Source organism: Indicator indicator, chromosome 11, assembly GCF_027791375.1.
Source record: "Indicator indicator isolate 239-I01 chromosome 11, UM_Iind_1.1, whole genome shotgun sequence".
Taxonomy (NCBI): domain Eukaryota; kingdom Metazoa; phylum Chordata; class Aves; order Piciformes; family Indicatoridae; genus Indicator; species Indicator indicator.
This window is the reverse complement of record NC_072020.1, coordinates 22,995,678-23,009,725: the sequence shown is the minus strand read 5'-3', so window position 1 is coordinate 23,009,725 and position 14,048 is coordinate 22,995,678. Positions and strand designations below refer to the sequence as shown.

Genomic DNA, 14,048 nt, shown 5'->3' with positions numbered 1-14,048 from the left:
ATTCTGTGAGCAGTCCTTTTTTTCCCTAGGCATGCAAAAAAAAAAAAAGGCAAAATTGCCAAAATGTATTTTACACATAGGAGCTAGATTTTGTGTTTGCTTGGTATGCTTCATGTCTCAGTATACAGAGAGAAGGAAACATGACCTCTGCCAAGACAGTGCAAATGTTGGGATTAACAGAGACTTTTCCTTAAGGAAAGTAAAGTAAAAGTAACTTTTGAGGGTGGGGAATAGTACAATTAATAATGATTTGTCTATTTTTTTAAATTGAGCTATTAATAAACTTAGGAAAAATATATGCCTCCAAATGATCTGTAGAACAGTGATTTATAACTCTGAGTCTTTCCAAATGGTACTTTCTACATCAGTTAGTATTTTTTGTCTAACAGGATATATTAAAGATGCTGCCTAGAATTTTTGAAAACTGATTTTAAAAAAGTTCTGAGAGAGGTGTGACCTGCAAAGCAGAACACAGTGTTTAACTGCCTGCATTACTTGACATCCAAAGAACAAAGGTTTGCAAAAGAGAGACTGATAAACTACTAATACCTGCATGTAGGCTACATCTTCTGAGAGTGTGCCAGAATTTGTCTGGGAGGAGGCAGAAGACAGACAATATAGATTGCTCTATTTTTCATCAAGTGGTTTGTACCATCTGTATGTATTTTATGTGTGCCTTTTGAGAGGCAAGGAGTGCAACTTAGATCCCCCTAGGCTTTGTTCTCTGCCTCTACACCTACCATTTGGCATAAGATGTAGCCAGTAGAAGAAAACTTAGGTTGTTGGGACTTTTTTCTTGTTTTAGTTGCAACAGCTGCAAACCAGATGTAGGCTGACATGAGTTCTGCCAAAAATCTCTTCCAAGTGTCCCACCCATTTTCCACCAAAGGGAAAGCCAGTCAGGTGACACAAACAGAGACCTGAAGGTCAGAAAGTGATGGGAGCTCCTGATTCTGCCTCTAAAGAGCTTGTTAAAAAGAACCAATCAGAAAATCTAGATTTACTGCTTTGGAAACTCAAACAATTGAATGGAAGTAACATTTCTTAAAGGTTACTATTGCAAGCAGCATGATGTCAATGGGAAGTAAAAGGCAATCTGTACAGGAACCGCAGTAACACTGCAGCAAAGTCAGATGACAGCAAGAACTCGTAACTAGTGTTCACCTAACTAGTATCCATCTAAGTATTTTTTAATATGTATTTTCAACAGATCTTTGATGAAACAGATTTCCTAGGATTACCCCTGTTCTGTTGTGTGAACCTCAGCACTGAGAAAGAGTCAGCTTTTGGTGTTTCACATTCTTGTGTGCCACTCCAGTTTTGGCTTTCAGCAATGTTTGAATATACCATGTGTGGTTTGTTGGTGGGGTTTTTTTGTTTTGGTTTGTTTTGGTTTTGTTTTGTTTTGTGTTTTTTTTTCCCCAGAGTATCTTGGCTGTTACAGATGCATTCACTGACATTCACAACAAATAAATAAAAACTGGAATATTTTCCACTGTGTCAATCTGTTGATGAGATTATACTGCTGACAAAACTGTAGCTGCCAGACACTGAAAATCCAACACTGATTGAAAAGTAGTATCCAGCAATGGCAGAAATGTCTAAACCAGTTGTCCAAGCAGTTTGTATCTGCACAGGATCTGTGTGGGCTAACATTGCTAGCACCACTGAATCCTCTGCTGGCAAAGATGAAGGACAAATGCTACTCATGCAGCTACATTTCCCCTTCTGTACATCAGTATCCTAGGAACCTGGAATTTAGATGCTAACTGTGCTTGTATAATGGGAACTCAGAGCCATGAGTATTAACTTGAACAATGACTTGGGTCCTTTATGGTTTTACTTGCTACACAATAATTATGTTTTTCTCATGGAACTATCTGCTTGCAGAAAAATTGCTTGTATTATAAGTCCGAGTGACTCACAGAGATAAGCACGCTCCTGAGAGACATTTGGATGGGTATTTCTGAAGTTTTGCCCTTTGATCTTTCATGGTAGCAGTAGCTACCAATGCTTTACACCTTCTTTCTGTTACATTTCCAGGCTTATGTCTTCATTTCTAGTACTTAATTTTCAATATGATATCAGTGTCATCTGTAGGTGCATTACTTTTATTTAAAGTCACAACCTTTAGTTTGGAAACCACAGAGCCATGGATCTTTCTTCCTATGTCAGCAAGTACTGACATGGGAAGACTTCTTGGCTTACGGCCTCACACTGGCACAGGTTTAAAAAACAGTTAGAAGGACTTTAGCAATGTCTTGCATGAAATGCATTTGTGTCATACTGTAGATAAATAGCGTGCATACCCACTTGCTTTCAAACATGTATGAAATAGATGTCTGATGGTATAAGAAGGGTAAGTCTGAAGGCTAAGAAAAAATATTTAGGTCTCTTCAGTGCTCCATAAAATGCTGATACAGGTGTTTAAGCTCAGGTCATCTACATAGTATTTATACCTCGGAATGAGGTGGCAGATGAAATTGCAAGGAACAGAAGCAATGTACCTGTGGAGAGATGTCATAGTGACTAATTCTCCAACTAGGATGAAGGAAGAAATGTGAACTTCTAGGTTTAAGGTAGTTTTGATCTGGTTTCTTGCCCCCCACTGTAGTAGATGGGAGTGTCTTCTGATGGAGTTCTGTCTCAGAAATCTCTACTCGAGCTGTGGCTGAAGAGATCCCAAATCCACCCAACACCTTGAGTGGGTACCCTCATTCACAACCATCAGCACACTGCACATTTGAAGCAAAGTTCTGAGTGTCATATCACCATGAGTTAAGAGGTTTAGTGATTTGAGGCCCATTAGTTTTAAAACATTTTAAATGAATGACTATAGGACTGAGTCAAGCATCAACAGTTCTCATTAAAAAAAGAAAAGTTCCCTTCCAAGCAACAGAGTAACTTACAAAAAGTGAAAATATATTTATACCTTTATAAAAAGTAGACAGTTGACTGTAGTTTTGAAACCAGACTCACTGGCCAGTTGGACAGTTTCAGGCATGTCGATGATTCATCTGACACAGAGTCCAGAGACTGATTTCTTACAGGCCTGTTCATTTGGATGTCGATGCAGGTTTCTATTTAAATCAGCAGCTGAAGTGTGAATTTATCTGTGACATTTTTAAGATGGTCCATGGAGCCAGAATTTGACTAATGATACTCCTACTGATCTGCTAATTTTGGGTTTATAGGTGTTGTATTATATCCAAACTTATAAATGTCTAGCCCTTATTATTTTCCCTCTACTCTCTCATTCTCCATTTTCTTTATTTTCCTCTCCTTTTTTGTTGTTGTTGTTGTTTTCTTTTGTTTTGTTGGTAATAATTTGATTTTAATTCATTTTAATTAATGATTTTTTTAAAAAAATAAATTATTTATTTAATTTATTTAAACAATGTCACAGGCAGACAATCAGAATGATTGTCACAGAGTTCAGTAGTTTGGCTCAGGATGAAATGTACCTGTTTCTGATAGTCAGAGGAATCAGGAGGGTGGTAATGAAACTTTCAGCAAAGCTTCTCTGATTGTGGCCCAAGTATTCCTTAGGTAATGAGCTGTAGTGGTATTCCATTTCCTATACTGATACCAGCTGTTTTATAACCTCCCTACCTGCACTGTGGCATCACATGGGATGTGCTCACCAGTTTCTTTCTGGTGTGTGTTGAATTTCCTATGGTTTGTCTTGTTACCTTTCCCTGAAAGTGTAACTGGACTAATCCTTAAAGTGTATTTAAAATAGAGCTTTGGCTTAAGGTATTAGTGAAGTGATACAAGAGATTCTTGAAGTATTACTCATTAAGACACTAATCAAATGATACACATCCTGTAATGGCTGGATGCACTGAGAGTTTACAGAAGTGGAAAGGAGTTGAAGCTTTGCAGAAATTCTACAGAGAATTAGGAAATGAAACACTGCAAGGTTTTAAACTAAAGTTTGATGTTTATGAGTGGAAGCAGCAGCTCACATCTGTTAGAATTACTGATACTTTCCTGATTTACAGCAAAGAATCCATAGGTGTGAAGGCAAGGGTGAGTTTCTGAGAGAAGAAAGTTTGAAGAATGTAACTTAAGCATGTTGTTATTTGAGGGGTTGTTTCCAATTTAGCTGTACACTTGTTGTTGCATCTTTTTCTTAATCTTGTTTGTTTGTTTGCTTGTTTGTTTCAGATTCCCAGGAAGGAAACTACAAGTCAGAGGTCAACAGTAAACCCAGGAAGGAAAGGACAGCTTTCACCAAGGAGCAAATCAGAGAGTTAGAAGCAGAGTTTGCTCATCATAACTATTTGACCAGGCTGAGGCGATATGAGATAGCAGTAAACCTTGACCTCACTGAAAGACAGGTACTGGTGAAAAATAATGAACTTTAAATTCTTGCCCAATATTTACTAACCCCTCATAGTATTGCTCTTCTTTGTTACTAATAGGTATGTTGATGTATCAGGTTGAATGCTTATAGCAAAATTATATACATTTTTAATCTCTCCACTGTGCAAATATATATATTTTAGATGCACTAGCTACAAATTAGCCTCATCTAGTAGGCAGAGATGGAAGATAAAAGCACAAACAACATATCTGTTAAACTGGTGCATCTCTTTTCTAACCTGCCCACAGTGATGTGGCTGAAGAAATGGTAGGCCCCAAATACTGCATGCACAAAGAGTTGATTTGCTTGCATGCAACAAATATGAGCATCTTGTTTTAGTCTACTAAATATATGCACTTGCCATTTGTCCAGAGTTTCTGAACATCCTGTTTCCAGATGGCAGCAAGAATGGGAACACGAGCAAAGTTGGAATACAGGCATTTTTAACCACTTTATCTTACTCTGCACTGTGAAAGCAGAGGAGACAATGGAATTTCTTATCTCTGCTGTTGGTTTCCTGCTCACCAAAGCCTGGTCCGGGAAACACTTCTGCATGTGCTCGAGTTTCATCATGCATGTTGTCACATTAATTTCTAATGGAGATATTAATGTTAAGCATGTATGGAAGTGTTTCAGGATCTGGTCCCAACACACTAAATAGGTAGTTTAGTCACATTTCAAATAATAATTATATCAACATATACATTTATTTAAATGTGTTTTAGTAAAGACATTTAGGATATTGGACTCAAGTACACCAAATCTGATGAAATATTGCCAATGAGTTTATTATTAAAATTGAAGGCTTTTTGCCAATTCATAGACAGTCAGTCATACCTTCTTCAGGAATCAGCATTAGGTTGAAGGGTTTCTTCAGAAACCATCAGTAAGATAATTATATATTCAAGGGAAGGTATAAAATAACCCTATGAATTGTGAACTCTCAATATGAAAAGTTTTGCAATGTTCTTCAGTTTCATTAACACTTGGTGTAATTAGACATCTCAGTGGAATTTCTGTATTTTCTATACATATGAACACATATTTATTCATACAAGCAAGAGAAACTTTTTTTTTCTTTGAAGGATTCTGGGGAATGGCTGTCTCCTCCAGCACGTTAAAAAGTCAGTTTCTCTTGTTTGACTTGAACATGTTGCCATGTTCCACTGGAGTAAATTTCAGTTAGTTTGTTATTTGTAAAGCACACCATTTTGTTTCACACAATTGATAAATTTTGTCTTTTTCATTTCAACTGACTAATGTAAGCTAATTAGGCTAAATTCCATACCTGATTTTGACAGGAAAGGGGAGGAGGAATGTATTCTTATCTCAGCAACAGTGTCGGTCAGTGTGGAGCTGAGCAGTGTTAAATAAATCTTTAAATAACTACTGGCCAGTTTGATGGGAATTGGTCAGTGATAAGCTCAATCTCATCAGACTGTAGACCTCTCTGTGTTGGAAGCTTTTTAACCTCTCATGAAACACTGGACTTGCAGACTGTGTACTGAAACTGACTTCCAGTAATACAATGACAAAAACTAGCAGTGGGTATTGGGTGAACTTATGTATCTGCTCAGAAAATGGGTTTGAGAGCAGACCCAAGCCCTGATGTTCATGTTTAGCATAATTGTGTTGCTACGTTTTTAAAAAATGACAAGCTCCATATTATTCGGAAGGCAGAAAAAGTACTCTGGGGAAGGTACTGTTGGGTCATCCTAAATTTACAACTTTCAGTTATTTCCCAAGATGTGAGATAAATAATGGAGCCCATTATTGTAAGAAAGCTTGCTCTTCCTCTTGACTGCAGTGATAATTTCAACCATACGCCGCTGCTTAAAGAGGCACTGTCCGACTAACACTTCATAATTACCTTTCTGACATTTAAACAAGCTGTAGAAAAAAACGTATGTCTGACCATATTTAAAAAGCTATATAAAGGTATTAAAGTTTTCTACAGTCATCAAAGTAAAGCTGTATTTGACTTTTGAAACAACTTACAAGATCAGTTCAAACATAAATGACTTATGGAAGGCCATTTCACTAAAATAATAATGGAAAAAAAAAAAAAACAACTCACAACATATTGATCAGGAGAAGGAAGTAATCCTGAAAGGGAAACCTGAGTTACAAGACAGGAGGATGAAATAAAATAAGTGCCTCAATTGCCTAGATATTACGAGTGCACTTTGAGAGCACTATAAACACATCTGGTGGTAGGATGGCTCTATTATGGTACGAATTCCAGCAATATGGGTACATATAATTCCTGCTCCATCTCCTATAGAGTGCACTTACAATCCCTGCTCAGCCAACAGTTAATAATTTTCATCTGGCAGGCCTCTGTTTTATTATGAAGAGCCAGTTAAAGTAAAAACTATCTTAGCTCCCTAGATATTTGTAACCTTGACAAGCGCATTCTTGGCTTTTTTGTACATCCAGATAAAGTTGGAGAAGGTTTCATGCAAGCTTTTTTAATATCTCGCTGTGGGATGAGGAGAGGAAGCAGCTGCAGTGGGGTATCAGAGGTGTGGCAAAATTTTTATGGAGTTGGTCCTGCCAAATATAGAAGGAGTAGGAGATCTTTCCACCTCACAAGATCCTTTTGCATGGAGCTAATCAAAAGAGTAATGTTGCAGTTCTGCAGGCTAGCTAAGGTTACCGGAATAAACAGTACAAAGATGTGATGCTTCTGTTTGCCAATATAAACAGAAAATCCCACCTAGTCAGGTTGAACTCTGCTTTAATATTCAATACCCACCCAGAAGCCACCAATCATTTATAGAAGCCATCAGTTTTGCATAGACAAAGGAGAAAAATGTGTTAAAATGAAGAGAGCTTATATGTCTGTGTTTGCTGCTCACCCCATGATGGCACAATATGCATGGTAGCCAAAGGAAGAAGATTTGTAATGCCTTTTTCTACCAGAAAGGGAAGCAAGAAGCATTGTTCTTTCAATGGATTTGGGCAATGTTGGTGTAGTAGCATAGCCTACACTGCATTGTTAGAACTATACAAATAATAAATACAGTTTTCCATTAGATAAGTTTCCTCCAGATCCAGTTACCTCAATCTTTCATTACAAATGAATTCGCTAAAGACTTTTCATCATCACATAGCTCAGGGGAGGCTAATCACTGCGTTTTTTAGACTTGACTGAGAAAGTGAGAGTTACTCACTTTAGTCACCATAGTGAGACACCAGGGAGTTCAATGATCCTCAGTTAGGTGTTTGTTCTGAGCCACCTCTGGAAGAGTAAATCTCTCTCTCTCCATCACATAGTATGAGTAGTTTCCTACTTTACAAAACTAGATTTAGGAAACTACTTTGGGAAATCTAGTTTCCCACTTAGGAAACTAGATTTCTTGGGTTAGGTGGTGGCATTATTCCCCTGTATACTTTCAAACAAAATTAAAATAATGTATTGATAGGACAAACCTGTCCATGTCTGTCTGATTCACTGTGCTGTCACGTCTTCTCTGAAATGCAGCTGCTCATTCCAAGCTTCCATGTGTTAAGCACTCTCTATACACACTATAATAATAAGCCTGTGTGGCTTGAAATCCTGTGGATTGTTTTATTTAAAGTAACAGTCTTAATAAAATAAAATTCACTAATACTTTTATATTTGACTTGAGGAATATAAATACCAGCAGTAAGAGTTACTGTGCTAACTTAGTTCTTTGGGGGGGGAATGAATTCTTCTGGCAAACTTAATTAAAACTCACGAGTAAGTTTGATGTGTATAATTCTTTCTCAAGAAGTACATGGCAAAACTTCAAACAGCATATTTACTTTTGCAGTATTGATTGAATTTGAACAAGCAATTCCATGTGCAAAGATCCAAGTGCTTCAAGCTGTTGTGGATGGACCCTACACCTGCAGAGAAACCCCATGAGATTCTGGGTGGGGAGAAACCTCTGCCTATGCCAAGCAGAATATGCAATATAGACAGAAATATTAGCAGGTCATACAGCTGCTTTTACTAAGTGAGTAAGGCTCCCCTGTCCCCTACGCCTGCACATTCTCTAGACACAAGTTGAGAAAGATGAGGCTTCTGTCACCTGCTTAAAAAGATAGGACAGTTTTAGGTTTGTCCTTTATGGTCACTTTAAGAGATGGAGAGAAGAAATCAGTGAGGAACAAATGGTACTGGAGAGATACAAATGAACACGTAGAATAAAGGAGATCTTTTTTTCTTTTTTTTTTTTTTTAATGCAGGGTATTGAAAAATGTAGAATCTCTTCCGGCTTTCACTAGTTCCATCTCAAGTCAGGCACTGCTAGGAACAGCTGCAGCTTCTTGAAGCTTACTGATTTTTAAACTGGATGTTGATTTTGAGGCTAGTTTACCATTAAAAGACTCAGGGCTGGATTTGTTTGGAAGGCAGCAAGGTCCCTCTGGGTTTGAAATAATGAACTGTGGAAATAGTTTAAGTAGATACCAAAGAAGATGCTTCTTACCTGGGCAGGGAGATGGCTTCCAGAGTCATAGAGCCCTGGAGGATTATGATGGGCCTGTAGTCAGTGGCTATTTTCTGCTTCTTGCCTTTCCTCACTGTAAAGTAGTAGCAGAAAAAGCATCAACATACTCAAAAACCAGTCTTGATTGCCCACAGTCTATAACTTTCACACTCAGGTGATCTGTGCGAAGCAGATGCAGTGATGTCTATTAGATTTTTTTCTCATGAAATAAAATCATAGAATCATGTTGGTTGGAAAAGACGTCAAAGATTGTTGAGTTCAACCACCAACATAACACCACAACAGCCATTAAACCACATCCCAAAGTGCCATGTTTATGTTTTTTGAACACCTCCAGGGATGGTGACTTCACCACCTCCTTGGGCAGCTTATTCCAGTGCCTTTCAGTGACAAAATCTTTCCTAATATCCAGCCTAAACCTCCCTGGCACAATTTAAGGCCATTTTGTCTTGTTCTGTCACCTGATACTAAGGAGAAGAGACCAATCCCCATCTCACTCCAACCTCCTTTCAGGGAGTTACAGAGAGCAATGAGGTCTCTCCAAAGCTTCCTCTTCTCCAGGCTAAACAACCTCAGTTTCCTCAGCTGCTCCTTGTAGGACCTGTTCTCCAGACCTTTCACCAGCTTTGTTGCCCTTCTCTGGACATGCTTCAGTACTTCAATGTCCTTCTTGTAGTGAACAAAGTGTACTGAACAAAGTATTCCTGATGTGACCTCACTAGTGCTGAATAATAGGAGCATGATCACTTCTGTGGTCCTGCTGGGCATGCTGTTCCTAATCCAGGCCGGGATACTGTTTGCTGCCCTGGCCATGCTCTATACCTGAGTCTTTCATGCAGGCAAACACCTATGTAAAAAAGAGGCAAAGTTCATCAGAGGGCAGTCTTCCTCACAAATTAGTGTTCCATCATGTCTTTCTTCTGTTGATTTCTATATATATGCAAAGAAATTGGATGAAGGTAGACTCTAAAAAGATACATTACAGGAGAATAAGGTGGAGAGAGTTCACACAGCAGCCTCACAAATTGCCTTTCTTTGCTTATGGACAAAAAATACTCCCCTAGATTTTGTACAAGCCAGTAGCAGGAAAGAATATGAAATGTGTCCAATTCTGCTTAAATATGGTGAAACATAGTTAAGAGAGGTTTTGACTGGCTGTTTCATCATAAAATTGATTTTGAACATCATTGGTAGAGAGGGTGGACTGGCTTTGGATGTTCTCAGAAGGTCTCAAAGACTTTTGAAACTGAAATGAAATACTCCTATCAGTGGTCTCCTCTAATGTCTATTCCATCCCTCTCTAAACGTGGGAGGTAGAAAGGAGAATGTATCACCTAAGCAGTACCCAAACCTCAACTGACTTCTTTGTAACGAAAAACCAGAACTCACTCCTACACCTTCCTGGGTGCCAAAAGCTCCAGCTGTCCTTTGTGCACCTGCCAAAACCTCCCCTTTTTCTCAACAGCTGCTGCAAAGTACTTCTGCACATTCAGTGCAAAGTCCTGTAATATAACACAGAGCAGATTGCTTTCAATTAGTGAGCAGGTGACTTAATCAGAAGGCTTTGGTGCTACTCATTAATTTCCAAAGAAAAGTTAATTTTCTCCAATTGATATATTTTGATACTACTTTATTGTAACTAAGAAGACATTTAATACTCCGATTTTTTTATTTAACTGGATTTAAGCTCAAAATGTATTTAAGATTTTTAAGAGTTTTTGGGTGGTTTTTTTTTTTTTGAATAGAAATTGGAATTCCATCAAATCACGTAAGAAAGAAAATTAGGTTTAATCAAATAAAACTATCTTAACTTACTGTCCCGTGTATCCAGCATGACTGAAACCCATCTGAATTATTTAAAACCTCATATTATCTTTAGTTACTGAACTGATAACTCTGACTACCATCACTGTAAATATTTTTAATGAATAGATTTGATTATTCCAACCCTTATATTTATTCAGAATCTTGAATAGGAAAAGAAGCTTTCTGGTTTTATATTCCTATTTGTTTTTATCAGTTTGTTGAATAAGCTATCATGAAAAATACTATATATTATTATATATATATAAAACGTAAGTTTCATCTGTATAACACCAGTGATTTCTGTAAAGTTCAAAAGTTTGACTTTCTTTAAAGCTTGGCAGCATGAATGTACTATCTAAAAATAACAGGAATGTTTTCAGAGCCAAAGAAAGTTGAGAAATAAACTTTTTTTTTCATTTTTAAAAGTCAGGGTTATTTTTTATTACCTGTATGTTTGTCTACATTAGAGGAAAGTAAACTGACAGATTAAAAAAAAAAAGAAAGAAAAGAAAATGGACAATGGCTGACCATGGGCAGCATGCTTAAAAGGCTTGGTGATTTGGCCTTCCTGACACATCATTTAGCTGTAATAAAATGTGGAATTTAGGATACTGACTTCAAAGACTCATACTTAGAAATATGCCTCCCTTGTAGCAAAATAAAAGTTTCAACTAGCACAGAGATCTGGTTTCTAATTTTCAAAGTTTGCCAGATATCAGACCTCAAATTTTAATCTTTTTTGGGACTCATGCCACTAAAACCTGGAACAGAAAATCTTATTTTAGGAAAGATCTTTCATTTCAGAAAAGAGCTTTCTGAATAAAAAAATATCTTTTTTTCCTTAAAATAAGGACAGCAAATAGGGCAGCTAAGAAAGTTTGAATTCAGTCATGCTTTAATTTTTCAGCCATGAATGTCTTATCAAGAAATATTATTAATTATAGAAAGTATCTGTTTAGCTTTTCTCTGTAAGTACAGAATGCTAAAATACCAAGGAAGCATCTGAATTCTACAGAGAACAGTAGAAATCAATTATTCTTTATATTGCTGTGCCTGAAGTGCTTTGCTGAATGAGTATTAAATCAGAATTTTAGGTGATATGTTTATTTGGAAACAGAATGGTTTGTTGATGTCCAAATCATGAAGTTCTGCTGAAGACATATGTGCAAGACAGCAGATAATGTGGCACTTATATCTATTAAGGGCCTACATCTTTAAGTGTATAATGGTTGCTTTAGTGGACCCAGACAATATCAACCTCCTTGTTTTTAATCTGCTCCCATGATTCCTACAGAGCAGACCTTAAAATAAATTGCTCACAGGAAAAACATTGATCTTGTAGATCAGGAGATGTGCAATGTGAAATCATCATCAAGTAACAGTGTAATCATCAGATGTGGAGATGCAGATGCTAAACAACTTGTTGACTAAGGGAAAAGAAACTGTGCTTTCGTGCCAGTAAGCACATGTGCTCAATTGAGTGGCTTATAAGTGCTGATTTAGAAACAGCTGTTAATGCTACCATCATAATAGAGTTTATTTCCCTCCACTTCCTTTGTTTTCCATGCATACATATGCTTGCTCTATACAGTTAAGTTGTGCTAGTCAGAGGGTGGAGAAAAAGGAGTGCATTTTAATAAAAAATAGGCAATCAAGATTTGATTTTGGTGGTGGCAAGCACTTTCAGTTCCTGTTCATAAACCTATGGTATATAGTTCATCACAGTAGATCTTTAAACCACTTTAAAAGAAATGATTCAGTTTTTCCAAAAGTTGTAAATGGCACAAGGTAGTTCTTTCACTGGAAAAAGGTTCAAGTTTTCAAGTTCATTTCAGTAAGGGCTTTTGCTTTCTACTTCTTTTTTCTTTATTTTTCTTTCAACCATTCTCTCTCTTGCTCTTTTTTTTCATTCATTCTTTCTTTCTCCTCTTTTATTTTTTTTTTTCGGTTTCTTAGAGTGTTTTGTTCTGATGCATGTTGTATGCAGCACCTGTAAGCTTCAATGACCTGTGCATTCGAAAAGCCTAGTTGTCCATGAATCCAGATAAACTGACACTCTGAAGTACTTCACACAGTTTGCTTCACTTCCTTCCCTTTACTAAAATATAGATGGATCACATATCAGTAACAACCATACCCTCCATAATTGACTCATCAGCGCCAAAGGAAGTTCAGAATTCCAGTATCTGAATTTGATCTCTAGAGGAAATAACAAGTGAAGGACCTGTCTAATATTATTAGCACATGAACAGTAAAGTCTTTATCTAGAGTCCACTGAAATATGGAAAATTCCCACTGACATTAGTGTACTTTGGATCAGGTCAAACCTGGATTTCAATACTTTGTAATAGAGGACATAAATAAATATATATATGTGTGTGTGTGTGTGTATATAAATATATATATAAAAATATAGAAAATACCTATTTCCTCATAAAAGAGTCCTGCTGTACGTTAATGCAGCAAATGACATTAAAATAAACTCCTAGTATTTTCAGTAATAGACTTCACTATAAGGGATTTCTAGCTTTTGAAAATAATCTTTGACATACCAAATAAAGAAATTTCTTATTTAATCTTCTCTAAGTAAATCAGATGCAGATTATTTGAAGTCATTAATTAAAAAAACCTAAAGAGTTTTTCCTTCATTGCCTCCCCCTCCCCTTTCTTTTAAAAATTGTTTTATTGTCTCTTTATGGGAAGCCTGACAGGCTATATGCCTGTCAGTAGTGTATATTGTCCTTTGGGAGCAGCTGGGTTACTCTTTTCCTCCTACACTCAACAAAGCACATGCAAAAGTAGATGGAATGCTTTCAGCCCTGCTTTCCTCAAATGCCATGCTTCCCAGAGAATGGCTGATGTGCAGACACAGCGATGCATGCTGGATCCTCTGAGGAATTTGCAAATGTAGCTTGCACTTATTCAATTGATTTATATCAACTAAGATACAGACACTGGCCTAACCTTATCCCTGGTGGAGGCATTTCAGGGCATGGTCAAAAGAGCTGTTCTGAGGGTAGGTGATCTGAATGGAGAGGAACTCCCCAGCCTGTCCTTGGCCGCTCATTACCTGGAAGCTGGTTCTAATTGGTTCTCCTGGGTTTAATGCTCCAGGAGAGAAACTGCTCTTGACTGTGGTTTTGTGAAGTGATTTGAATTATAAAAAGCAGCAGCAACAAAATATTGTTAAGAAAAACATAGAAAACAGAAAAAGAATAATTTATTAAATTGGAGTAGGAAACGGTCAAAAACTGTCAGACCAGCAGATGTGAGAGTTTAATTCTGTCTGTGAGAGAAGAATAGAAATGAACACCTGCATCAGGAGCCAGGCAGCAATCATCACGCTCACATCTGGCCCAGCCACAACAGCTTTGAACAATGACTGCAGAAGT

At 37.2% G+C, this 14,048-nt stretch overlaps 1 protein-coding gene across 1 annotated transcript in view; it reads left to right on the top strand.

Moving 5' to 3' along the window:
* The window catches only part of MEOX2 (mesenchyme homeobox 2), a 54,506-nt gene that overhangs the window by 36,728 nt on the left and 3,730 nt on the right, over positions 1-14,048 (top strand). Inside the window, exon 2 of the mRNA XM_054384860.1 lies at positions 4,171-4,343. Coding sequence (XP_054240835.1) covers positions 4,171-4,343 — 173 coding nt within the window. The remainder of the gene's footprint in view (positions 1-4,170; positions 4,344-14,048) is intronic.